The 25,475-nt window shown below is 41.2% G+C and overlaps 1 protein-coding gene across 1 annotated transcript in view; it reads right to left on the bottom strand.

Moving 5' to 3' along the window:
• LOC101017432 (kinesin-like protein KIF26B) overlaps positions 1-25,475 on the bottom strand; it is a 429,407-nt gene that overhangs the window by 54,211 nt on the left and 349,721 nt on the right. Inside the window, exon 9 of the mRNA XM_031667904.1 lies at positions 10,950-11,171. Coding sequence (XP_031523764.1) covers positions 10,950-11,171 — 222 coding nt within the window. The remainder of the gene's footprint in view (positions 1-10,949; positions 11,172-25,475) is intronic.

Raw genomic sequence — 25,475 nt, 5'->3', positions numbered from 1 at the left:
CCAAATTTGGAAGAGCTCTGTAGGCCACAAAAGGGTTTCAACTACCCTGTAGCCAACAGGAAGCCACTGAAGGTTTTAAAGGCTAAGAGACATCAGCTTTGCATTTTAAAGGGGCCTTCTGGCAGCTATGTGGAGTGCAAAGAAAACAAAAATCCCGTCTTCACCAAAAAGAGTTCTCGTAAGGAAACAGTGGATATGGCAGGTGCCCTTAACGAAGGGAGCAGTGAACTTTGTTCAGGAAACGATATAAAAATACCTTCAGTGTATACAGCAATTGCAATTAGTTCTCAGCATGGATTTCATGCTCAGGGATGACACAGTCTCATGGCAGAAACAACCCTTGATAAGTGGTTTGAAAGACAGCAACGCGGTGTTTTAAAGACAGACACATTTGACCCTCAGAAAAATTGGCATGTCAGGGCACAAAACTAAAAAATATGTATGCTTATAAATGGGAGGCTGCCAAATCTAGAAATGCCCCCAAGTTTTCATTGATCTCATCAGTAGGGAGTGAAAAGAAAGAATAGTGAGGATAAAAAGAAACAGCAACTGTGGCCATTACCCTAAAGAACAGAATATCATAAAGTCTCTTAGAAGCCTGCTATTCCTCAAACCACCTCTACTTCTTTGGTTCTCCCTTTGTCATATCAAAATGAAATTCAGCTCTGTTTTAGTTACAAAATTACTAGGTACATTAGACGATTTGATACAACTTAACTTCTCCACAAATGTAACTATTCAAAAATTGTTCAATTACACATGAAATGAATTATCACCTCATTTGCATGAACAAAAAAAAAAAATCTGTTAATGCTCAATTGGGCCTGAACCAGTTGTGAAACAGGTGAGAATTTATGGCTGGATACTCTGACTGAAGCTCTATTAATGTTCAAGACAGGTTTTTAATGAATTAATCCCCAACTCATTTATATGCTCCATCCTGTCCAATGCCTAATTGTGTCTAAATCAAGCCATCCTTGAATAATCACAGCCCCCCTGTGGGTGCCCAAGGGCGTCTCAGGCTCTCTGCACTGTCCCTGGACTAACCTAAAGCCCTCCTTCTTTGGCTGCTTTCTTTCTGGTTACGACACAACTTGTGATACGATGGTTAGTCATCACTAAAGATCACACTTCGCTGTGGATTCGGAGTCTTCATTTGGCTTAGTGGTTTGTCATGATTTGTGTTGGATCATCTCTATATCAAAGCAGGGAATGACAGAACAGCTGTGAACGACTCAGGCGTTTAGAGGACTGACTGTGGCAAACTCTGGAAGACACAGATGAGCGTGAGTAGAGAATGAGTGGGACTCCAGTAGGACAGAGCTTGAGAGTCACCGCTCTGGCCAGAGAGCCCTCGTGACATTCCTCGGCACCACCAGGCCCCTTCTTCCCTTAGTGCCGACTCAGCGCTGATGCGCATATATCACCAGTCACCCGGTGCTCAGTGTCTGTATCCCTGCTACACCGTAAGTTGCCCAAGAATGGAGATCATCCGTTCTATCCCTGGTGTTTATTGTAGGGACCCAATGCATATTTTTGAATGAATGAGTAAATGAATCAATGGAAAACTTAGATTTCTGCTATACATTTCTCAGAGTATTTTCTCTGTATGTTTGGTGACCTCAATGAGGCTTATCGTAGAACCAGTTCCTGAAATTCCTCCCCAGTTCTTTGGGGCCAGAATCTACCTTGCTGATGAGAACAGGACTGAGTTCTACGGATGACAGAGTGAAGTGTTACGAGTCACGTGGGGTGTGAGATGTAAAGTGAAATTTATATCAGAGTTGGCCTTGACAATCTCTTTGAATGAAAACCATTCTTTCACTAAGTCCAACACAGACAAGTTTTACTTCAGCATTAAAAACATGCCACCTCTCTAACTGCACACCACAAGTACTCGGCTTGCATTCAAAGTACTCGGCCGTATGGAAAAGGAGTATCTTTAAATATTCGAATCACGCTGCAGTCACTGGGATACACAGATACAACTGGGGGTGCAGCAGCATCAGAACCCCGCCACCCCTGACTCATTCTCAGGCCCACTGGACTGTTTGAGGGCGGAGTCCTTTGCCTCTTACATCATGACTTCACTTTCGTGCAGAGCCTTTAGACTTCTCTTAAGTCAAGTATCTGTATCAGGCAGCCACGCTGTGTGTTAGGCACACAAACTCTTGTTGAATAAATGCATGAGGGTTCATTTCAATAGATGGTAATTATAATCCACTTGGCTTTAAAAAAAAAAAAAAAAGAATCCATACTTTCAAAGAATGCACAGAAGATAGGATGGTGGCAGAATCACGTGGGCTACACGATTCTGAAAGATGATAAAACAGTGACCTTTCTGCCTTTGAAGCAGGTCTCTCTGTCTATCACAGACATCGTCTCCACGGAACCTACAGTATGTTTCTGAGGTGGACAAGGAGTAAGGACGATTGGGATTTTGCTGATGGAGAAATGAAAAGCTCGGGGAGGGTGTCTGAGTGTGTGAGGTTAGCCGTGGCAGGGGCACTAGGACCCTTGTCGCCTGGCCCCAGCTCAGCACTAGCTCCACCACGCAGGCTGCAATCCATCTCTTTAGAAAGCACAGCGATTCCACCACACGTACTTCTCTGGGAGCTCAGTCTGAAGAAACTTCCCAAATTCCAGCTGAGAGGTTGATCATCTTATCTGCCAATTGTGGAATTTCCCAAAGCTTCTATTCTTAGCCACATGTTTGAGGAAAAGCTCATGATCTCAACTCGCCAGCCCTGCCATCATTCTCACCTCTCGCTTATCTCTTCCCTACCTTTCTTGTACTCAGCAAAGCTTCAAGGCACAGCCTGGGGGATAACCTCTCCCGCTCCGACCTGAACCTATTCACTCAGGAAGGCGGCTGCATACCCCGGAGGGGCGGGAGATGGAAGCTGTCTTATCAGTGGGCTGTGCCCAGTGTCTGCTTCTCCACTGTGGGAAATGGTTGTGCTTCTCCTGCAGGAGCTGCCCCAGATAGATCAGGAGGCCTTCGTGAGGGTCCTGGAGCCAGAGAGAGCCTGGTGGAGTCCGGCCGTTTCTCCCATGAGTGCAGCGTGGGAAGGGGCTCCATGAACTGTCAGCCTCTTTCACGAGAAAGATTATAGAGTTTTTTTTTTTTTTTAAGGCTCATTAAATAGGCTGAGACTTTCTGAGAGGACACCCTCCATTGGCGGTACCCAGAACATGGGAGCCAGACTGTCAGGCCCCACTGACAGCCACTTCCTGAGGTTAGGACGCCTTCTCATCTACCTGGAGCCCCGCACATGTTCAAAGTCAGGAGCGTCTCGTTGGTTGTTACATTCTTTTTAATTTTATTTTTTGCCCCCTCTCTCCGCCCCTCCTCATTAAATTCTTACCTGGTATTTTTGATTTAGCCCTGACAAGTAGCTTGGGTCCTGAAAGGAAGATTTCCTTCCCTTTTTTACCTTTTGTATTTGACATTCTTCATTGCCATGGGTATCTAGCCATCGGCCTGGCTTAGCAATCACAGAAACAGGTGAATGTATGAATTGGCTACCGTCAGCCCTGCCCCTCGGGTCGGTGCATTCATTCATTCATTCACTTAGAGGCAGGGTCTTGCTCTGTTGTCCAGGCTGGAGTGCAGTGACATGATCATAGCTTACTGCAGCGTCAACCTCCTGGGTTCGAGCGATCCTTCCACCTCAGCCTCCCAAGTAGCTTGGACTACAGGTGTGAGCCACCATGCCCAGCTAGTTTTTAAATTTTTTTTGTGGAGATGAGGTCTCCTTATGTTGCTCAGACTGGTCTCCAACTCCTGGGCTCAAGTGATCCTCCTGCCTAGGCCTTCCAAAATGCTCAGAGCCACTGTGCCTGGCCTGTGCTTTTACTTATAATCAACTACACATGTGCAAGCTTTGCAGGTATGTTTGATCTTCTGTTGTACCCCATTTGTTATTGCAACAAATGTTGACTGAGCACCACAATATTCCAGAAACTGTACTCGGTGGGGGTGATAAGCTGGGAGGCAGTGAGGCCCTGTTGCCTATTAGCTGTGTGAACTTGGACAAGATACTCAACCTTTCTGTGTCTCAGTTTCCCCATCTGTGATGCTAGTATGATTATTACAGTACCTACGTCACAGGTGGTCAGAATTAAATATCCATAAGGCATTTAGCACAGCTTGTGAGACGCAGTAAGAACAACGCCCGAGCTGTGGGTTCACAACGTGAAATACTGTCCCCGGGGGCTCATTTATGCACCGTGCTAACTACCTTCAGTGTAGCTGAAATGCAAGGAAATAAGTACTAGACATCCTTTTCTCCTCCTCCCTATGGTCCAGCAAGTCCAGGAATTAGGAACTTCTACCCCTTTAGCAAGATCGAGACAGAGTTCCTGCTCTCAGCTCTGCCCTTCTATTCACTTCCTCCAAGGGAGGAAGGAAGAAGGTCTGACTGCTGAGGCTGGTGAACGTGAGCCTGGGTGTGACAGCTGGCACCGTCTCTCTGTCCTTCCCCTGCAGGCCACGCCATTCTCTCCTCCACTCAGGCTATGGGGGTTGAGGAAGGGGCTGTCTACCCTTTCCTCCTCTGCTAGGATTAGCAGGGTTTTAATTCCCAATCATCCTCTTGTATCTATTTGATCACTGGTTCAGAATTCGGAAAGAGTTTAATAATAACCTCAGACATTAGACACAAAGGAAGATAAACTTGAAAAGCCAAAAGGGAAAGGAAGACGCCTTCCGATTTCTAGACACCAGGCCTGAGATCGTTACGTCCCGTTATGCCACAGCAGCTGCTGCAATGGACAGACAAAAACATGAGCTGTGGCTTTGCTGCCAAGAGATGACGACAGAGCTGGGACCTGATCTTGTTCCCAATTCAGTGAAGCTCTGAGAGGGGCTAGAGCATGGTCCTCTTGAGAATGAAAAGGACGAGGTGTAGAGTTCATGTGTCAAACCAGCGGCTGAACAACCAAAGCTTGAACCCAGGGCTCGTGACCGCAGCCAATACCCAGAAGGTGTCACTTCTCTCTGAGTGACTGGCGTGGTTCTCTAATGAGCCTGCCAGAATTAATTTAGTGGCAGCTTCTGCCTCAACTCTTAAGAAAATAATAACAACCTCTTGAGATTTCTATAGCTAAATATGAAGATATCGCTAGCCAAGGAAGCAAACAGAGCTAAGAGGGAAAAATAAAAGCAAGTGAGAATGCCAAAAATCTCATAGAAAAGGGACTTCGATGTCCCAGTGACATTCTGAACTCACGTTCTCTGCATCCTAACAGTCATTAAAATGTATAAAAATGGGTATTTCTAAAACAGCAATACTAAGAATTATCATTGCTGCAGTTGCCTGGCAACCTGAGACTTTGGTTATTTTATTTCTAAACAGGGAGTGCTCTAAACTGGTATCTGGAGTTTGTGCAAATAGTTCTAAATTGATATTCTCCCTGTAAATCAGGAGGAGATAATACAGCATTAATATACATTTAAAGGAGGTTAAATATGCATATGTCTCTCTCTCTGTCTCTCACACACACACAGACACACACACACAAAGATTCTTACATGAACGTCTCCCTGTTTCATGCTATCTTAAACAAATCTGGAGAACTGATACTCCTTTGCATTTTTCCTGACAAATATCTACTTAATTTCACGGTACATCTAAGTAACATACATCCAAGTCCGGAGGAAGAGCCTTTCCTCTCCTGTGTGAGATGGGAATTGAACGCTGTGGCTCCGCACTCCCTAACCTTTTGACCTTTTTGGCACCAGGGACAGGTTTCGTGGAAGACAATTTCTCCATGGACCCAATGGGAGTAGGGAATGGTTTTGGGAGGAAACTGCTCCACCTCAGATCATCAGGCATTAGATTCTCACAAGGAGCGCACAAGCTAGATCCCTCACACGCACAGTTCACAACAGCACGACGTTCCTATGAGAATCCAGTGCCACTCATCAAGCAGGAGGCGGCACTCAGGCGGTCGTGCTCCCCCACTGCTCACCTCCTGCTGTGCAGGCCGGTTCCTAACAGGCCAGGGACCTGTACCAGTCTGTGGCCTGGGGATTGGGATCCCGCTCTAGCTAACAGCAATCTTGAGCCCCTTTGCCCAGCTTCCCAGACCTTGAGTACCGGGTTTCCAGTTCTGAGAAAGCAGAGACTCAGCCCAAATCTCCATGGACTCTAGGAAGAAGCGCTTCTCCAGGCAAGGGAGGGGAATGTCCGCATCCTTCAGAGAGGCTCGTCCTGAACTTCCTGCCAGTGCTGGGCCTGCTGCCACACGTGCGACCCGCAGGTGCCAGCACCCCACCCTCTCTGGATGAGAAGAGGCGCTTGCATTTTGAAAAAGCTGCCTCTACTTATGAAGTGTCATTTCCTTTCAAGTCACTGACTTGAACCTGAGCTTCTAGTGCTGCCTGCTGCTTTGAATGAACTGCTGTGCTCCGATGCTACAAGCTTCAAGATGACCTTGGTTCCTGACTCCTCACTGGAGCCTTAGGAGGAAAAGAGTTCCCTTTATAGTTCCTGAGGGTGGGCGTCCTCATCGCTTTTGTGGAACACGGGCTTCTGGAAGTGGATGCTGCCTGCGGTGTTTGCTTGTGGCCTGCAGCTTCGGGATCCACCACAGAGAGGAGGAGGCGAGCTCAGCACAGCTGCTGAGACCCAAAGTGCCTCAGTGACTGATCTCAACAAACAAGGATTAGGTCTGGATCTGAACCATAGACCAAACCCGTAAGGGGGAGCTGCCGCGATGGATGGCTATGTAGCCATCATTTCCACGACAGGATGGCTATGTAGCACCATTTTTCAAGATGACTGGGAGAAGCATCTCAGACAGGCACAACATGAGAGGGCCACAGAATGACTTTCATGAGTTCTTGTTAAAGGGCAGCCAAGACATTAGCAACTAGCTGTTGTTTAGAAACAATGTTTAGAAACACCGAGTTGGCAAATAAGCAAACAGGCCATATGACCCATTAAAGGAATTCTTCCTCCATATGGAGGAGCAGTTATAAATGAAGGTAAATGCTCCAGGGCTTGCAGGAGCCCTGCGTGAAAGGTGTGGTTTCTAAGAGTCCGTGCCCTTTGCAAGGCAACATCTAAGAGAACCAGAAATTCTATTTTTGAGAGAAGTGGGTCGCGGTTAGAATCCGAGTCTCGAAAGGCTGCGGTCCTTCAGATGAGCTGGGACATAACACCCTTTAGCCGAAGCTCAGTTCACCCCGACAGATCCTTGTGGCAATTCTTCTGGGGGCCAACTCCTGCGGGATGTGCCTGAAACACTGGGTTTTGGCCTGAGAAGTCATTTCAATGCTTCTGCCTATTTTTTCTTATCCATTAAATGGGAAGACTCCTAGCACCTTGGTGCCCAAGAGTGGTAAGGAACAGCAAATGACTGTACCGAATAAAGAAGATTTGCAAATGCACTGTCAAAATGCTCAAACGAGGGCAGGGTTCCCTAGATGTGGAGGCTCTCAAAAATTAAAGCGTAATTTGTGCAGCCTGTCAGTGCAGAACTGTTGAGGGGCTGGATCCCTTGGTGGTCTCCCTGCCTTTCCTGCATGCTTTTCTGAATGGTGCCACTGTTTAGGGCCGACTTATGGCACCTGGACTGGCCAGCAAGCCTGTGCCGTGCAATGTGCCTGTGCCATGTAATGGCTGAGGTTGGAAACCTGCTCCACGTCTCTTGCATCTTCAAGGGCAATATCATTTGCAAAGTCAGACCCATTCAGCGCACATGGAGGGTGCCTGTGGGAATGCCTGGGATGGGTAATGAATCCAAACTCACTTTCCGGCTTTGCTCACATGACAAATAGCCTGGTAAAATGATGAAGAGGAATGAAGACAGGCTACAGCCCCTCTATGCACATTCCAGTGAATTTCCCAGAGCAAGCACGAGTAACGCAGGTTCCAAGCACAGAGGTGTCTGGGGAGACAAATGGAGAGGTAGTGGGGTGTCTGTGTTTTGGGGGTAGGGGAAGGAAGAGAAGATGGAATTTGGTTTTCTATCTTTGTTTCTATTTTTCTTCCCCCGTAAGTGAGCAGGAGGAGTAACAGGAAACCGCAAGGGCAGGAAACTTCCCTTCTCTAAGGAACCCATTGCAAAGACAAGGTGTGACACCCTGAGGGTGTTTAGTATGCTAACAAAATGCTGCATAATGTGGCTTCAGAGCGCCGATGGAATTGGTACCAGAAATCTGGGCCTTCCTGCTGTGCTGGGCTCCCCTGCCGTGTGGAGCAAAGGCAGCTCCTTTAGAGAGCTTGATGAGAAGGGGGCGTGGGTCTGCAGCTCTGAACTGTCAAGGCCTCTGAAGCTGTGAAAAGGGAGGCAGTTTGATCCCGCCACCCACTGGCCGGGTGATTTGAGTAAATCTTCACCTTATCTTTCTGTACCTCAAAAGAAGACAGTTTCTAGTTGATGAATCACTTTGTAAATGTAAATTTGCAGATGCTAAATACTGAATCTAGGCTGTGGCCCAGATTCAGAGAAAACATGACAGCAAGGGTCTTTTTAAGATCATGCACAGTAAAGGGCATTAAGGACACTGAGGGGTGGCAGAACAAATGCACCGGCCAATGGATGTTTCAGGGAGGACAGTGCTGGCTGGACAGCCAGGCCGCCATGTTTCCGGCACCAGGCAACCCAGCAAGGTCTCGATGAGGTGTGTTAGGCAGGGCAGGGCAAGGACAGCTGGTGAGTCTATACTCACGCCATCAACAGCTCAACCAGGCCACGGGACAGCTCCAGGACTGGGTCTTGTGCTGACACCGCATGGATGCTAGTCTGTGCTTGAGACCCAGAAACACTTTAATGATCACTCTCTCGGTGCCACAGTAGAAGGAAGGGGACTCCTGGAATGAAGGCAGGCAGCTGTCTGCAGGGACTGGTGAGTGCAGGTGTCTCCCAGGAGCGCAGGCGGCCCGGTGGTAGAGCCAGCATGTTAAAAATATGCTTAATTAACAAGAGGCTTGAACAATTCATACAAATTTTTTCTTTTTTCTTTTTTTTTTGAGACAGGGTCTCACTCTGTTGCCCAGGCTGGTGCAGTAGCATGATCTCAACTCACTGCAGCCTCTGCCTCCTGGGCTCAAGTGACCCTTCCACCTCAGCCTCCCAAGCAGCTGGGACTACAGGCATGCAACACCATGCCTGGCTGATTTTTGTAGAGACAGGTTTTTGCCATGTGGCCCAGGCTGGTCTCAAACTACTGGGCTCAAGCAATCCTCCTGCCTCAGCCTCCCAAAGTGCTGGAAATACAGGTGTGAGCCACCACTCTGGGCCATAAAAACAATTTTTAATGTTTCCCTCCTCATTTATAATAAAACCCAACTCTAAGTTACTTTAAATTAAAAATAGTTTCATGTTTACATGCATCTATGTTCTCACCATCAATTCAACAACTATTTATAGAAATCATAAAAGCATGTCGCCCTGCAGAAACAGTAGAAAACCTGTAAGTAAAATATGTAATCGATGACCTCCTAACAAGGTGCAATCTGGAATTTTATTTACACCATGATCTATGAAGTTATGACATTAACAGGCATGATTCTCATTTTATGGAAACCAGTGAGGGCCAGTAACTCTTCCCTTCATCTCCAACTCCAATGGTTGCCCTCCCCTACCCTTTCTCCCCACCCGTTGAATTTATTCAACTACAGAAATGACATCAAATGAAACTCTATAATTCTTCAACTTAACAATTTTTTCCTATAGAAAAGTGTTGTTACAAGAGCTGGGAACACCATTTCTGGGTTTATCCAACTAGGATTCCAAATTTCTAGAAATGAGATGGACAGGATTGTAACCACCATTTAAGCTCCTAAAGTCGGTCCATAGGGTTGACGGAAAGAAAAACTCCAGCACTCATCCTGAATCTCGGTCATTATAGAATACACTGCTCGACCTTTTCCTCCCACACAAGTAACTTAGGTTTTGTAGGATTTTTACAGATAAAACCATGAATCCACATACAGTTAGTTAATCCTCATGGCAACTCTGTAAGGTCAGTGTTTTTTTCCCTTTAAATAGGTGAGGATAGGCTTGACCAGATAGGTGTTACCAGACTTTCATCATAGGTTATTGGCCATAGTGTCCTAAATTCTACAATAAACTTTTATACATGTTTTATCATTTTGAGCCTTATATTTCTGTGATGTAAGTAACATGTATAGCTTTAGCCCTCATTTTAGGAAGAATGAAGGTTCATGCAGCTAGTAAGAGGCTCAGCTGGGCCTTGGCAGAAGCCCGGACAGCCAGTCAATGGCCCGCCACCACACGGTCCAATGAGAACGCTTAGTTGGGGTGATGGTGGTGGAGTGGCTTTGTCTCTGCCAGACATAGGAGCGGCTATAATTTAATTGTCTTGGAGCAGCAATAAAGAGACAGGAAGGATCCTGGAAGTGACTAAACATTTGCATGGGAAGGCGGTGCTAATTATCCCAGCTTTCTAAACTCCCTAGATGGGGCTGCCAGATAAAATACATGACACCAGGAGTGTCCCACGCAATGTTGGGGTGCATACGTATAATACAACCTTATTTGTTGGTTATCTGAAATTCGAATTTGCCTGGATAGCCTATATTTGTTTGGTTGAGTCTGGTGGCCCTACCCCTAAGGGTAAGCCAGTCTTCCACCCTCATTCTCATCACTATGAAACAGGCGCATCTTTCTCATGGTGACAATGGCCCACCCCCTTCAGTTGTGAGTGGAGAACGCAACTGAGATAATTTCCTATTTTCTTCTAACTTGAGTAGCCTCAAGTTAGAACTGGAATAGATTTAAGTATTTCCAAAAGTTTTGAATTTGGGAGATCATGCATTACACAACTGTTAGCTGAGGCTGGTCTCTGGTACTGAACTTAGAATGGGGTCCAGGCTGTCCTTCTGTGGCACACTTCTCCCCAGATGGCACTGAGCCAAGCGTCCCACACCATGCTTACCCCACCGCATTCTTTGAGTAGAAGAGTCACTTACTTGTATGGAATGTGTTTGCTGCCATTGACGAGAGCCAGGATGACATTGCCCAGAGCAGACAGCGAGAGGCACAGTCCTGAGCCTCCTTCTCGATTTTTGCTAAGAGCTTTCACACAGCTGCCAAGATCAATGAGATGCAGGCGGCTGCGACCTCCAGACACTGCCACATAAGAGAAGATAAAAGAGAAATGGTTAAGTTCTGACAAACACTCATCTGTTCTTCATGTAGCTCCTTGGGAAACCTGAGGAAAAATGAAAAGGGGGAGTAAAAGGTTGAAGTTCACGACCTACTAGGAAACCCCAGCAAAATCATGCTGGGGTTGCAAATAGCATTGGTCCTCTTAAATTCTTTTCACCACACACCACTGACCTTCTAAAGTCTACTGACAGTCACACTACAGATAAATGAATTCAAATAATTCTTGCAGGTTGAACTGAATGAGATTTTGGAGAAAATAAATGTCTAATTATAGGAGGCTACATTTCTACCTAAATGCCATTTGAACAGCAGAATTCTGAAACTCATCAAGTTGAAACCTGAATGGCTCACGAGTGATTACCAGCTTTGGTTGATCATTATACAGAACCCAACCTAAAGCTCAGCCAGGAATCAGGTTGCAAACCAAAGGCAAAAATCAGGAAGAAATAACAACCAGGTGCAGAGACCGGGAAGACCCAAATATTTGCTGAGTATCTGCCAAGTGCCAGGTGCTGTACAAACATCAGCCTCATTCAATTCCCATGATAAAATCATAAGCTACATACTATTATCCTTTCTGTATTGATGAGAAAATAACAGTTCAGAAAAGTGAAGTAACTTGCCCATGAGTACTTCTGCTGCCGAAGTACAGGGAGACCAAGGTGGCAACAATTTACAAGACAGACTACAGCAGAGGAAAGAACTCTAGAGATTTGCAGAAGGTCCGTCAAGAGTTCAACTGAGTGCTGGTCAGCACATCTGATATAGTTTGGATGTGTGTGTGCTCCAAATCTCATGTTGAAATGTGATCCTCAATGGTGGAGATGGGTTGTCCACCCCCATGACCTGAACACCTCCCAGCAGGTTCCAGCACTGAGAATCACAGGCCTGGTGTTGAAATGTGATCCTCAGTGTTGGAGATGGGGCCTGGTGGGAGGTGTTTGGGTCTTGGGGGTGGAACCCTCGTGAACAGCTTAGTGCCCTTCCCATGATAATGAGTGAGTTCTTGCTCTTTAACTTCATGCAAAAGCTAGTTGTTTAAAAGAGGCTGGCACCTGCCCCCTTCTCTCTCCTGCTCTCTCCTGCCGTGTGACATGCCGGCTCTCCTTTCACCTTCCACCATCATCGTCAGCATCCTGAGGCCTCACCAGAAGCAGATGCTGGGGCCATGCTTCTTATATAGCTTGCAGAACTGTGAGCAGAATAAGCCTCTTTATAAATCACCCAGCCTCAGGTATCCTGTTACAGCAATGCAAAAGGGACTAACACAACATTCATGTGAGAAAACTATTCAAGGCTCAGAAATTAACCACTTAAGAAGATTGGAGATCATTTAATTTTACATATATTATTCACAAAGCCAGGAATCATGCCACTTCCTAACAGCCAGCCTGGAAAACTTCACGATTCACGGGGCATCGGGTTGAACACCCAGAAGTATTTTCCATACTTAGCCACAGACTGAGCACTGACCTGATCCCATCTAACACATATTAAAAGCAAAACAAAAAAAATGATCAAACTGTTTCCAAGTAACACAACTGCATTCTAAAACAAAGCTTAAGAATATTTACAAAGTAAAGACTCGGGAAAATGAAACCCATAATGAAGAGATCATTGAAACCAACTTAGAATTAGCATAGATGTTAGAATTGACAGAAGCAGCTATTTATTAAAACAGTTATTTCATCTGTATTTCAGACGTTCAAAAGTTAAGTAGAAACATGGAATATATATTTAAAAAGACACAAAACTATAGAGACCATCCTGGCTAACACAGTGAAACCTGTCTCTACTAAAAATAAAAAAAATTAGCTGGGTGTGGTGGTATGTGCCTGTAGTCCCAGCTACTCGGGAAGCTGAGGCAGGAGAATGGTGTGAACCCGGGAGGCGGAGCTTGCAGTGAGCCGAGATTGTGCCACTGCACAATTTGCTCTGCCTAGGTGGCAGAGCAAGACTCTGTCTCAAAAAAAAAAAAAAAAAAAAAAAAAAGACACAAAACTGAACCTCTAGAGAGAAAAACTACAATGTGTGAGATAAAAAAATACTAGATGAGATGAATGGCAGAGTAGATATTGCAGAATGAAAAATCAGCAAATTTGAAGATCTAGCAGTAAAACTATTCAGAATAAAGTATACAGGGGAAAAAACAACAACAAATAAAAAACAGGAAAAAAAGAGCTGTAGGACAACTTCAAGTGTCTGCTATGTGTTATTGGGGTCCCTAAAGGAGAAAACACAGAGTGTGCTACAAATAAAACATTTGAGAAAAATAATGGCTAAAAATTCCCCACATTTAATGAATCATAAACCCATGTATTCAAGAAGCTAAGTGAGCCCCAAGCACGAATGAAGAAACTATATCAAGGCATATCATAACCAAACTGCCCAAAACCAGTGATATAAAGAAAAATCTTGAAAAGAGCCAGAGGGAAAACAGCACATTACATATAAAGGAACAAAGACAAGGATGATGGCAGATTTCTCATTGGAAATAATACAGGTGAGAAGACAGTGGAGCAATGTTTTTAAAATACTAAAAACTGTCAAGTTAAAAATATACACCCAGCAAAAGTATCATTCCAAAACAAAAGGGAAATAAAGATATTTTTAGACTTAAAAATCCTAAAAGAATTCACCATAAGCAAAAACACCAGGAATACAGATGAAGGAAGGAAGAGCTTTGGAAATGATAACCACATGGGTAAATATGTAATTTTTATTACTTTAAATCTCTTTGAAAGATTATTAAAACAAAAATCACAATGTAATGTGTGAGTAACATGTAAAATTAAAATGTTTGATAGCAATAACACAAAAGTCAGAGGGGAGAAATGGAAGTATACTATTGTAAGGTTTTTATTCCTTATATAAGTGGTATAATATCACTTTAAATTAAATTGTGGTAACTTAAACATGTATGTTACAAACACTAAAGCAATAATGAAACAATAAAAGTAATAGCTAATAAACCCACAAAAGATAGAAATTAGAATGTTTAATAAATAAATCCAAAAGAAGGCAGAAAAAAAAGAGCACAAAGATCAGATGGGACAAACAGAAAACAGAAAAGTAATATTTTGAACCAAACTATATCAATAATCACATGAAATTGAAATAGTCTAAAATACCCTTATTAAAAGGCAAAAATTGTCAGATTGGATAAAAAAGTGAGGCACTACTATGCTTCCTATGAGAAATGCACTTCAAATAGAAATAAACAATAGTTTAAACGTGTGAGTGTGGATAAGGCAAACAGTAACCAGGAGAGTTGGAATCTACCAGTATTAGACAAAAGAGACTGAAGACAAAGACCCATCCCATTTGTGCGAAGACCTGCGGGGAGGCATGTCCAGCACCTCCTGCTGCAGTCATGGAATATCTTACTGATGCAGTGTCCTCCTGGGAAAGACACACCTTCAGATACAAGACTGGGCTCTCTAGCTTTTGTCCCACAGCAGATCCCAAGGGGGCCCAGTCACAGCTCCAGACCCTCCCTCTGCCATCAGATAACTATTCTATCTGTACAGGAACTTGCTGGGTGACACACACCCCTCTGAGCTGAGACTGAGCCCTTCAGTATCTGTCCCACAGCAGATCTCAAGGGGGCCCAGATTCTGCTCTAGCTCCTCCTGCTGATAGTTGGGGAACTATCCTGTCTGTGCAGGGATTTACTAGAAGATGCATGCCCATATGAGCGAATGTTGCAGGTATGCCAGCCTCCATCCTTTTTTTTTGAGACGGCGTCTCACTCTGTCCCCCAGGCTGGAGTGCAGTGGTGCAATCTCGGCTCACCGCAAGCTCTGCCTCCCGGGTTCACGCCATTCTCCTGCCTCAGCCTCCTGTGTGGCTGGGACTACAGGCTCCTGGCCAGCCTCCATCTTATAGCAGATGGTGAGGAGGCCCGGTCTTGGCGTTAGCTCCTCCTGTTATGGGTAAGAAACTACTCCACTTGTGCAGAGACTTGCTGAGTAACACATGCCTGTCTCAGCCAATGAGAAAGGCCCATCAGCCTCCTCCTCACAGCAGATCCTGAAGGGGTCTAGTCTCAACTTCTGCCTCTCTTGCTATAGTTGGGGACCCAGCCTACCTGTGCAGAGGCCTGCTGGGGAGTATCCTGGTCTGGGACACACCTGTGCAGAGGCCTGCGGGGAAGTACACTGGTCTGGGACACTAGGACAGTCTTCAAGATTCAGGTCCCTGGCGGCCAGTGTTCCCACATAACACAAGTCCTGTCCTTGGATCTTCCCCAGGTCCGTTTGGCCCAGAAAGCCATTGTGAGACTCACAGCAAGCCCGGGAATAGAGTATCCTCTAGTGCTGAGATGACTGTGGTGATCACAGATAGGGAACATAATAGTCAGTGGGCTTAGAATCCCTGGAAGACCCTCTGAAGAGGTGCAGGCACAAACAAAGCCAGACTAGGAAGACTAAAATATTTAATATCTCAATGTGTAGCTATCATCATACTTCAAGCATCAAGAACATTCAGGGAAATACGATGTCAAAGGGACAAAGTAAGGCACCAAGACTGGCCCTAAAGTGATGAAAATGTGTGATCTCTCAAACAAATAATTAAAAACAGTAGTTTTAAGGAAGCTCAGTGAACCTCAAGAAAGCTCAGAGAAACGTCTCAGAGAAAGTTCAGAGAAAAATTTAAAAAATAAATAGAAATCCTGGAGCTAAAAAATTCAATAAATGAAATGAAAAATGCAATAGAGCATAGCAGAGGAATTGATCAAAAAGAAGAAAGGATCAGTGAGCTCAAAGACAGACTATTTGAAAATACACAGTCAGAAGAGAAAAAAAAAAGACGAAGAAATGAACAAAGCTTTTGGGACCTATGGACCAACATCAAAAAAGCAAATATTTGGGTTAGTGGAGTTAGAGAACTGAGAAAGACAAGAGGTAGCAAGCTTATTCAAAGAAATAACACAGGCCAAGCGCGGTGGCTCAAGCCTGTAATCCCAGCACTTTGGGAGGCCGAGGCGGGTGGATCATGAGGTCAGGAGATCGAGAACATCCTGGCTAACACGGTGAAACCCCGTCTCTACTAAAAAATACAAAAAACTAGCCGGGCGAGGTGGCGGGCGCCTGTAGTCCCAGCTACTCGGGAGGCGGAGGCAGGAGAATGTCGTGAACCCGGGAGGCAGAGCTTGCAGTGAGCTGAGATCCGGCCACTGCACTCCAGCCTGGGCCACAGAGCGAGACTCCGTCTCAAAAAAAAAAAAAAAGAAATAACACAGAACTTTCCAAACCTAGAGAAAAATATAAATATCCAAGTACATGAAGGTCAAAAGTCACCAATCAGATTAAACCCAAATAAGAAGACCCCAAGACATATTATAATTAAACTCACAAAGGTCAAAGGCAAAGAGGGTCCTAAAAACAGTGAGAGAGTGAGAAAAAAGCAAATAACATACAACAGACATCAAATACACCTGGCAGCAGACTTCCCAGCAGAAATTTTACAGGCCAGGAGGAGATGATATTATTCAAAGTGCTGAAGGGAAAAAAATTGTCCCCCAAGGATACTGCACCTAGCAAAGTTACTCCTCAGAAATGAAGGAGAGATGACTTTCTCAGAGAAAACTTATCACTACCAGACCTAGCATATGATAAATGCTAAAGAAGTTCTTAAAAGCATAGGAAAAATAATGCTAATGTGATTGTTATATTGTAATCATGGCATTTAAACCATTTATATTTTTATTAAGAAGATTAAAAGACAAAACTATTAAGAATAATAACCACAAAATTTTTGAGGTAGGCAAATTTTGATTTTGTGACATCAAAAATTTTAAATATAGGAACAAGGAAATTAAAGTGTATGTGTTTTTTTCTTTTTGATTTGTTTCTTTTCTTCTGCTACAATGAAAAGTTAAATTGGTATGACTTTTAAATAACTTGTTATAATTACAGGATGTTTTTTGTAAGCTTCGTGGTAACCTAAAACAAAAAAATCTATAATTGATATACAAAAAACAAAAGCAGCAAATTAAAACATACTACCAAAGAAAATCACTTAACCACAAAAAATAAAAAAGGAAGTAAGGAGGTACACTACATAACAACTACAAAATAAGTAATCAAATGGCAGTAGGAAGGCCTTACCTATCAATAATAACATGGAATGTATATGGACTAAATTCTCCAAATAAAAGACATGGAGTGGCTGAATGGATTAATAAATAAGACCCAACTATATGTTGCCTACAATAAACACACTTCGCCTATAGAGACACACATAGACTAATGGTGAAGGGATGGGAAAAGCATTCCATACAAATGGAAACCAAAAATGATCAAGACTAGCTATACTTCGATCAGATAAAATAGACTTTAAGTGAAAAACTACATAAAGAAACAAAGGAAATTATTATATAATAATTCAGCAAGGAGTCAATTCTGAAAGAGGATATAACAATTACAAATATATGACCAAATAGCAGGATATATATGTGTATATATAGAGAGAGCAAATATTAGTAGATCTAAACAGGAGAGGTAGACTACAATACAAGAACAGTAAGGAACTTCAACACCTCACTTTTGGCAATGGATGGATCATTCAGGCAGAAAAATCAACAAAGAAACCTCAGAATTAAACAATACTCTAGACCAAATGGACCTAACAGATATTCACAAAACATTTTACTCAACTGCTGCAAAATACACATTCTTCTCATCAGTACATGAAAATTCTCCAGGACAGACCATATGATAGGCCACTAAACATGTCTCAACAAGCTGTAAAAAGTCAAAATCATATCAAGTATCTTTTGTAACCACAGCAGAATAAAACTATAAATTAATAACAAGAAATGCTGGAAACTATTCAAATACATGGAAACTGAATAACATGGTCCTGGATGACCAATGGGTCAATGAAGAAATTAAGAATGAAGTTTAAAAAGTTCTTGAAACAAATGAAAATGGAAATACAACACACCAGAACCCACGGGATATAGAAAAAGTAGCACTAAGGGAGAGGTCGACAGCAATAAATATCTACATTAAAAATATAGACTCCAAATATAAACAACCTAATGTTGCACCTCGATGAACTAGAAAAGAAAAACAAACCAAACCTAAAATTAGTAGGAAGAAATGAGTAAAGATGGAGCAAAAATAAATGAAATTGAGACTAAAATAATACGAAAAACCCCAACAAAATAAAAAGTTTGTTTTTTGAAAAGCAACAAAATTTTAAAACCTTCAGTTAGACTAAGAAAAAACAGAAGATCCAACTAAATAAAGTCAGAGATGAAAACTGTGTATCCTTTGTGTACCTGATAACTATATGTCAATAAATTGGAAAATCTAGGAAAAAATGGATAAATTCCTGGAAACATACAACCTACCAAAACTCAACTGTGAAGAAATAAAAACCTGAATAGGCCAATAACAAGTAATCAATTGAAACAGTAATAAAAAGTCTCCCATCAAAGAGAAACCAGGGAACTGATAGATTTACTGCTGAAATCTACCAAACATTTAAAGAATAACTAATACCAATTCTACTCAAACTATTTTTAACAATTGAAGAGGAGGAAACACTTCCAAACTCATTCCACAAGGCCAGCCTGACCTTATTTCCAAAACCAAAGATAACAACAACAAAAAAACACTACAGGACAATATTTTTGATAAAAAGAGGCAAAAATCCTCAACAAAATACCAATAAACAGAAGACAGCAATATATTAAAAAGGCCATTCACCATAATCAAGTAGGATTCATCTACTTGATTTTCCAATTTATTGACATATAGTTATTCATAATGGTTGCTAATGATCCTTTGTGTACCTGTAGTATCAGTTGTAATGTCATGTACCTGTAGTATCAGCTGTGATGCAAGGATAGTTCAACATATGTAAGTCAATAAGTTTAAAACATCACATCAACAGAATCAAGGAAAAAATATGAATTACTTCAATAGATGCTGGAAAGGTAGTCAATAAAATTCAACATCCTTTGTGATAAAAATCCTCAACAAATTTATAGAAGGAACATACCTCAACAAGATAAGTATCATATGTGACACGCTCACAGCTTATGTCATACTGAATAAGTTAAAATAGAAAACCTTTCACTAAGATCTGGAATAAGAAAAGGATGCTCAGCAGTGAATTATAAACTGTCATTATTCAATATAGTGCTGGAATTCCTAGCCAGCACAACAGGGCAACGGAAAGAAATAAAGGGCATCCAAATTAGAAAGGAAGAAGTCAAATTATTTTTGTTTGTAGATGACATGATCTTATATTTAGAAAAATCTAAAGATTCCACCAAAAAACTTTTAGAACTGATAAATGAGTTTAATAAAGTTGCAGGATATAAAATAAACCCACAACCTAATGTTGCACCACAATGAACTAGAAAGAGAAATCAAGAAAGCAATCACATTTACAATAGCTACAAAAACATACCTAGTAAAAATTGAACCAAAGAAGTGAAAGATCTCTACAAGGAAAATTATAAAACGCCAATGAAAGATATTGAAGAGCACAAAAATGGAAAAATATCCCATGCTCATAGATTAGAAGAATCAATATTATTAAAGTGTCTATGCTACCCAAAGCAATCTACAGATTCAATGCAATCCCTATCAAAATACTCATGACATTCTTCACAGAAATAGAAAAGAAAAATCTTAAAATTCTTATGGAATCACAAAAGACCCGCAGTAGATAAATCAATACTGACCAAAAATAACCAAGCTGGAAACATCACATTATCTGATTTCAAATTATACTACAAAGCTATAGTAAGCAAAGAGTATAGTACTGGCATAAAAACAGACACACAGACCAATGGAATACAGTAGAAAACCCAGAAATAAATCCATGCACTTACAGCCAACTCATTTTTGACAAAGGCACCAATAACACTCACTGGGGAAGGGACAATCTCTTTAATAACCGGTGCTGGGAAAACTGGATATTCATATGCAGAAGAGTGAAACTAGATCTTCATCTTTTACCACATTATAAAAATCAACTCAAAATGGACTTCAATTTAAACCTGAAACTATGAAACTGCTGGAAGAAAACACTGGGGAGATACTACAGGACATTTGTCTGGCAAATATTTTTGGGGTAAGACCTCAAAAACATAGGCAATAAAAGCAAAAATAGATAAGTGGGATTACCTCAAGCTAAAAAGCTTCTACACAGAACAGGAAACAACAAAGTGAAAGGATAACCTACATATGGAATATGGGAGAAAAATTTGCAAACTATTTGAAAAGGGATTAATAACCAGAATATATGAGGAATTCAAACAACTTAATGGGCCAAAACCCCAAAAATAATCCAATTAAAAATGAGCAAAAGACCTGAATAGACATTCGTCAGAAGAAGATATACAAATGGCCAAAAGGTATGTGAAAAAATGTTCAGCATCACTAATCATCAGGGAAGTGCAAATCAAAACCTTAATGAGCTATCATCTCACCTCAGTTACAATGGCTATTATCAAAATGACAAAAAACAAATGCTGGAGAGGATGCAGGAAATGGGGAATGCTCACACACTTGGTGGGAATGTAAATTAGTACAGCCATCATGGAAAACATTCTGGAGGTTTCTCAAAAAACTTAAAGGTAGAACTACCATATGATCCAGCAATCCCACTGCTGAGTATATATCCAAAGTAAAAGAAATCAGTATATCAAAGAGGTATCTGCATTCTCATGTTTATTGCAGCACTGTTCAAAACAGCCAAAATATAGAATCAGCCTAAGTGTCCATCAGTGGGTAAATGAATAAAGAAAATGTGATACACACACACACACACGCACATACACACACACAATGGAATATTACTCAGCCTTAAAAATAATGGAATCCTGTCATTTTAAGTAACACAGATGAACTTGGAAGTCATTATGTTAAGTGAAATAAGTCAGGTATGGAAAGATAAATATCCCATGTTGTCACTCTTATGTGGGAGCTACAAAAGTGGATCTCATGGAGATAGAGAGTAGAAGAGTGGGTACCAGAGGCTGGGAAGGGAAGGGCAGAGGGTAGGATAAAGAGAAATTGGTTAGTAGGCACAAACATACAGTTAGATAAAAGGAATGAGTTTTAGCATTCAATAGGACAGTAGAAGAACTATAGTTAAGAATAAACATTCCCAACACAAAGCAAAGATCAATGTGTGAGGTGATGAATATCCCAATTATCCTAATTTGATCACTATACATTGTATACATGCATCAAAATATCATGTGTACTCCAAAAATATGGACAACTATGATATACAATTTAAAAATGCCAAAAAGACTGAAGATGAAAAATGTTGTTAGAGTCAAAAAAGAATGTTCTATAATGATAAATGAGATAATTCATTATTAAGTGGTCATAATTAAAAAATTTATGTGGCTAATGGTCTAATCCATGAAGAACAATCTGACAGAACTGCATGAAGAAACAGACAAGTCTTTAATTATAGTTGGCAATTTCAAATACCCCCATCTCAAAATTGGTATGACAAGTAGCCAGAAAGCCATAAGGATATCGATTTGAACAATACTATCAAATATCTACTTGACACAGAACATTCAACCCAACAATAGCAGAACAGACATTCTTTTGAAGTGCACACAAGTCATTTACCAAGATACACAGTATTGTGGTCCACAGAACAAGTCTAAATAAATGTTAAGGATTCGTATCACTCAAAGCATGTTCTCTGATACAATGGAATCAAATTAGAAGTCAATGTAGAACAATATCTGAAAAATCTCCAAATATTCTGAAACTCCACAACTTGGCCCCAAACAGCCTATGGTCAAGGAAAAATTCAAAATGAACATTTTGAAGTGTTTTTCAGTGAATAGAAATGAAAATGCAACCCATCCAAATTTGTGAATATCCCTGAAGATGGGTTAAAACAAAACTTAGAGCATTAAATGCCTATATCAGAAAGCAACTATGGCTTCAAATCAATGACCTCAGCTGCCACCTTAAGAAATTAGAAAAAGATGAGCAAATTATAGACAAAATAATAGCAGAAAGGAAAAAAAAAAGCAACACAATAGCAGAAATCAATGAAACAGAAAACCAAAAACAATGGAGAAAAATCGATGAAATCAAAAGTTGGTTCTCTGAGAAGATCAACAAAATTTGTAAATCCCTAGCACAAATGATCTGGGAAGAAAAGAAGACAGACACAAATGATCAATATCAGGAATGAGATGGCCTAATCTAAAGTTTCTATAGATATCAAAAAGATAATAAACATTACACCAGTAAATTAAACAATGTATAAGAATGGAAAAATTTCTTGAAAGATACAAAATTCCAAAGCTCACTCAAGAAGTAATATATAATAAAAATGGCCTAGATTCATTAAAGAAATAGAATCTGTAGTTCACAACTTTTCCACAGGTAAAGCTCTAGGACCAGATGGAGGCACTGGTGAATTCCACCCACCATTTAAGGAAGAAATAATAATAGTTCTACTCAAAGTCTTCCTGAAAATAGGAAGAAATACTTTCCAAGTTATACTATACTACTCTGATACCAAAAGCAAACAAATATGTTGTTTGGAAAACAAAAACAAAAACAAATCTGCAGACCAATATCCGTCCTGAACATTGCCAAAAAATATTCTACATAAAATATTAAAGAGCCATATTAGAAAACTGTATCTAGGGCCAGGCATGGTGGCTAACTCCTACAATCTCAGTATTATGGGAGGCTGAGGTGCTTGAGGCCTGAAGTTCAAGACCAGCCTGGGCAACATAGCAAGACCTCATCACTACAAAACAAGTATAGAAAAATTAGGTGGGCAGAGTGGGGCACACTGTAATCCTAGCTACTTGGGAGGCTGAGATGGAAGGAAGGATTGCTTGAGCTCAGGAGTTTAAAATTGCAGTAAGCTGTGATCATGCCACTGCACTCCAGCCTGGGTGACAGAGAGAGACCCCAACTCAAAAAAATAAGTTGTGTCTAGCAACAAATACCGAGGGTTTTATACCATGAGCAAGTGAGGTTTATTTCAGGAATGCAAGATTGGTTAACAAAAAAACCTAATCAATATAATTTACCATATTAACAAACCGAAAGGAAAACTATATGATTGTTTCAGTAGATGCAGAAAAAGCGTTTACTAAAATTCAGTCATTCCTGATAAAAAATCCTCAGCAATATGTAAGTAGAAGGCAATATCCTCAATTTAATAAAAGGTATCTACTAAAAACTATAGCTAACATCATACTTAATGGTAAAAGACTAAATGCCTTCCCTCTAAGATTAGGAGCAAGACAAGGATGTCCACTCTCACCATTTCCATTTAACATTGTACTGGAAGTCCTAGCCAAGTACAATAAATGAACGATATCCAGATTGGAAAGAAAGTCAAATGTTCTTCATTGGTGACATAGTCACCTATAGAAAATCTAATGGATAAAATCCACAAAAAAGTTACTAGAACTAATAGGTGAGTTTAGGAAGGTTGCAGGATATGAGGTCAATAGACAAAACTCAATTGCATTTCTTTATCATAGTAACAAACAATTAAAAATTAAAATGTAATGCTGGGGGTGGTGCCTCACACCTGTAATCCCAGCATTTTGGGAGGCCAAGGCAGAAGGATCACTTAAGGCCAGGAGTTCAAGACCAGCCTGGTCAACATAGTGAGACCCCACTGCTACAGAAAATGATACAAAAAGAAATTAGCTGGGTATGATGTCATGTGCCTATAATCCTGGCTACTCAGGAGGCTGACGTGGCAGATCACTTGAGCCTAGGAATTTGAGGCTGCAGTGAGCTATGACTGTGCCTCTGCAGTCCAGCCTAGGTGTCACTCTGTCACCCCAACTCAAAAAAAATTAAAAATACCATCTACAACAACGTCAAACACATCATTTAGAGATATGACTAAAATAAGATGCATACATAAAAACTATAAAATATTGCTGAAAGCTATCCTTTAAAAAAGATGAAATATTGCTGAAAGCTATCCTTAAAAAATGAATGAAAAATAAAAGTCTATCCCAAACAAGAAAAAAAAGGAGGGAATTCACTACCACTAGACAGGCCCTGTGAGTAATGCTTAAGGGAGTTCTACATCTGGAAGCAAAAGGACAATCACTACCACTGTAAGAATACACAAGACTAGAAAACTCACTGGGAGAGCAGATACATGAATGAGAAAGAGAAAGGAGTCAACCATCACTACAATCAACTACCAAATCATCAAGGTAAGCAATAAAAGAGGAAGAAAGGAACAAAAGATATACAAAACCATCATTAAACAGTTTACAAAATAACGGAAGTAAGTCCTTACCTGTCAATGACATCCTTGAATGTAAACAGTTTAAATTCCTTAAATAAAATATATAGATGAGATGGATTTATTTAAAAAAAAAAAGACCCAACTATATTTTGTCTCCCACAAATGCATTTCATTTGTAAAGATGCACATAGAATGAAAGTATAGCTTTCAAGGGGATGGAAAAAATTATTCCATGAAAACAGAAACCAAAAGTGTGCCAGAGTAGCTATACTTATATCAGACAAAATACAGTGTAAGCCAAAAGACATAAAAAGTGACAAATAAGGTCATTATATTAATATAATGATAAAGGGATCAATTCAGCAGGAGACTATAACAATTGTAAATATATATGCACTCAACACTGCAGCACCCAGATATATTATATAAAACAGTTATTATTAAAGCTAAAGGGATTGACTCCAATGCAGTAATAGTTGAGGCCTCCACCACTCCATTTTATTATTATTTTTTGGTATGGGGTCTCACTCTGTCACCCAGGCTGGAGAGCAGTAGCGTGATCTTGGCTCACTGCAGACTTAATCTCCCAGGCTCAAACGATCCTTCCATCTCGGCCTCCAGAGTAGCCGGCACTACGGCTGCATGCCACCACACCCAGCTAATTTTTGTATTTTTTCTAGAGACAGAGTTTCACCATGGTGCCCAGGCTGGTCTCAAACTCCCAAGCTTGAGTGATTGGCCCACCTTGGCCTTCCAAAGTGCTGCAATTACAGGTGTGAGCCAATGTGCCCGGTCCACCACTCCACTTTAGCACTGGACAGATCAACTAGACAGAAAATCAATAAAGAAACATTGAACTTAATCCGCACTACAGACCAAATGGATCTAACAGATATTTGGAGAACATTTCATTCAAGTGCTGCAAAATACACAACGTTATTATCAGTACATGGAATATTCTCCATGATAGACCATGTGTTAGACCACAAAATAATTCTCAACACATTTTTAAAAGTTGAAATCATATCAAGCATCTTAGACCACAGTTTAATAAAACTAGAAATCAATAACAAGAACTTTAG

This window comes from Papio anubis, chromosome 1 (genome assembly GCF_008728515.1).
Source record: "Papio anubis isolate 15944 chromosome 1, Panubis1.0, whole genome shotgun sequence".
Taxonomy (NCBI): domain Eukaryota; kingdom Metazoa; phylum Chordata; class Mammalia; order Primates; family Cercopithecidae; genus Papio; species Papio anubis.
This window is presented reverse-complemented; position numbering and strand designations above follow the sequence as displayed.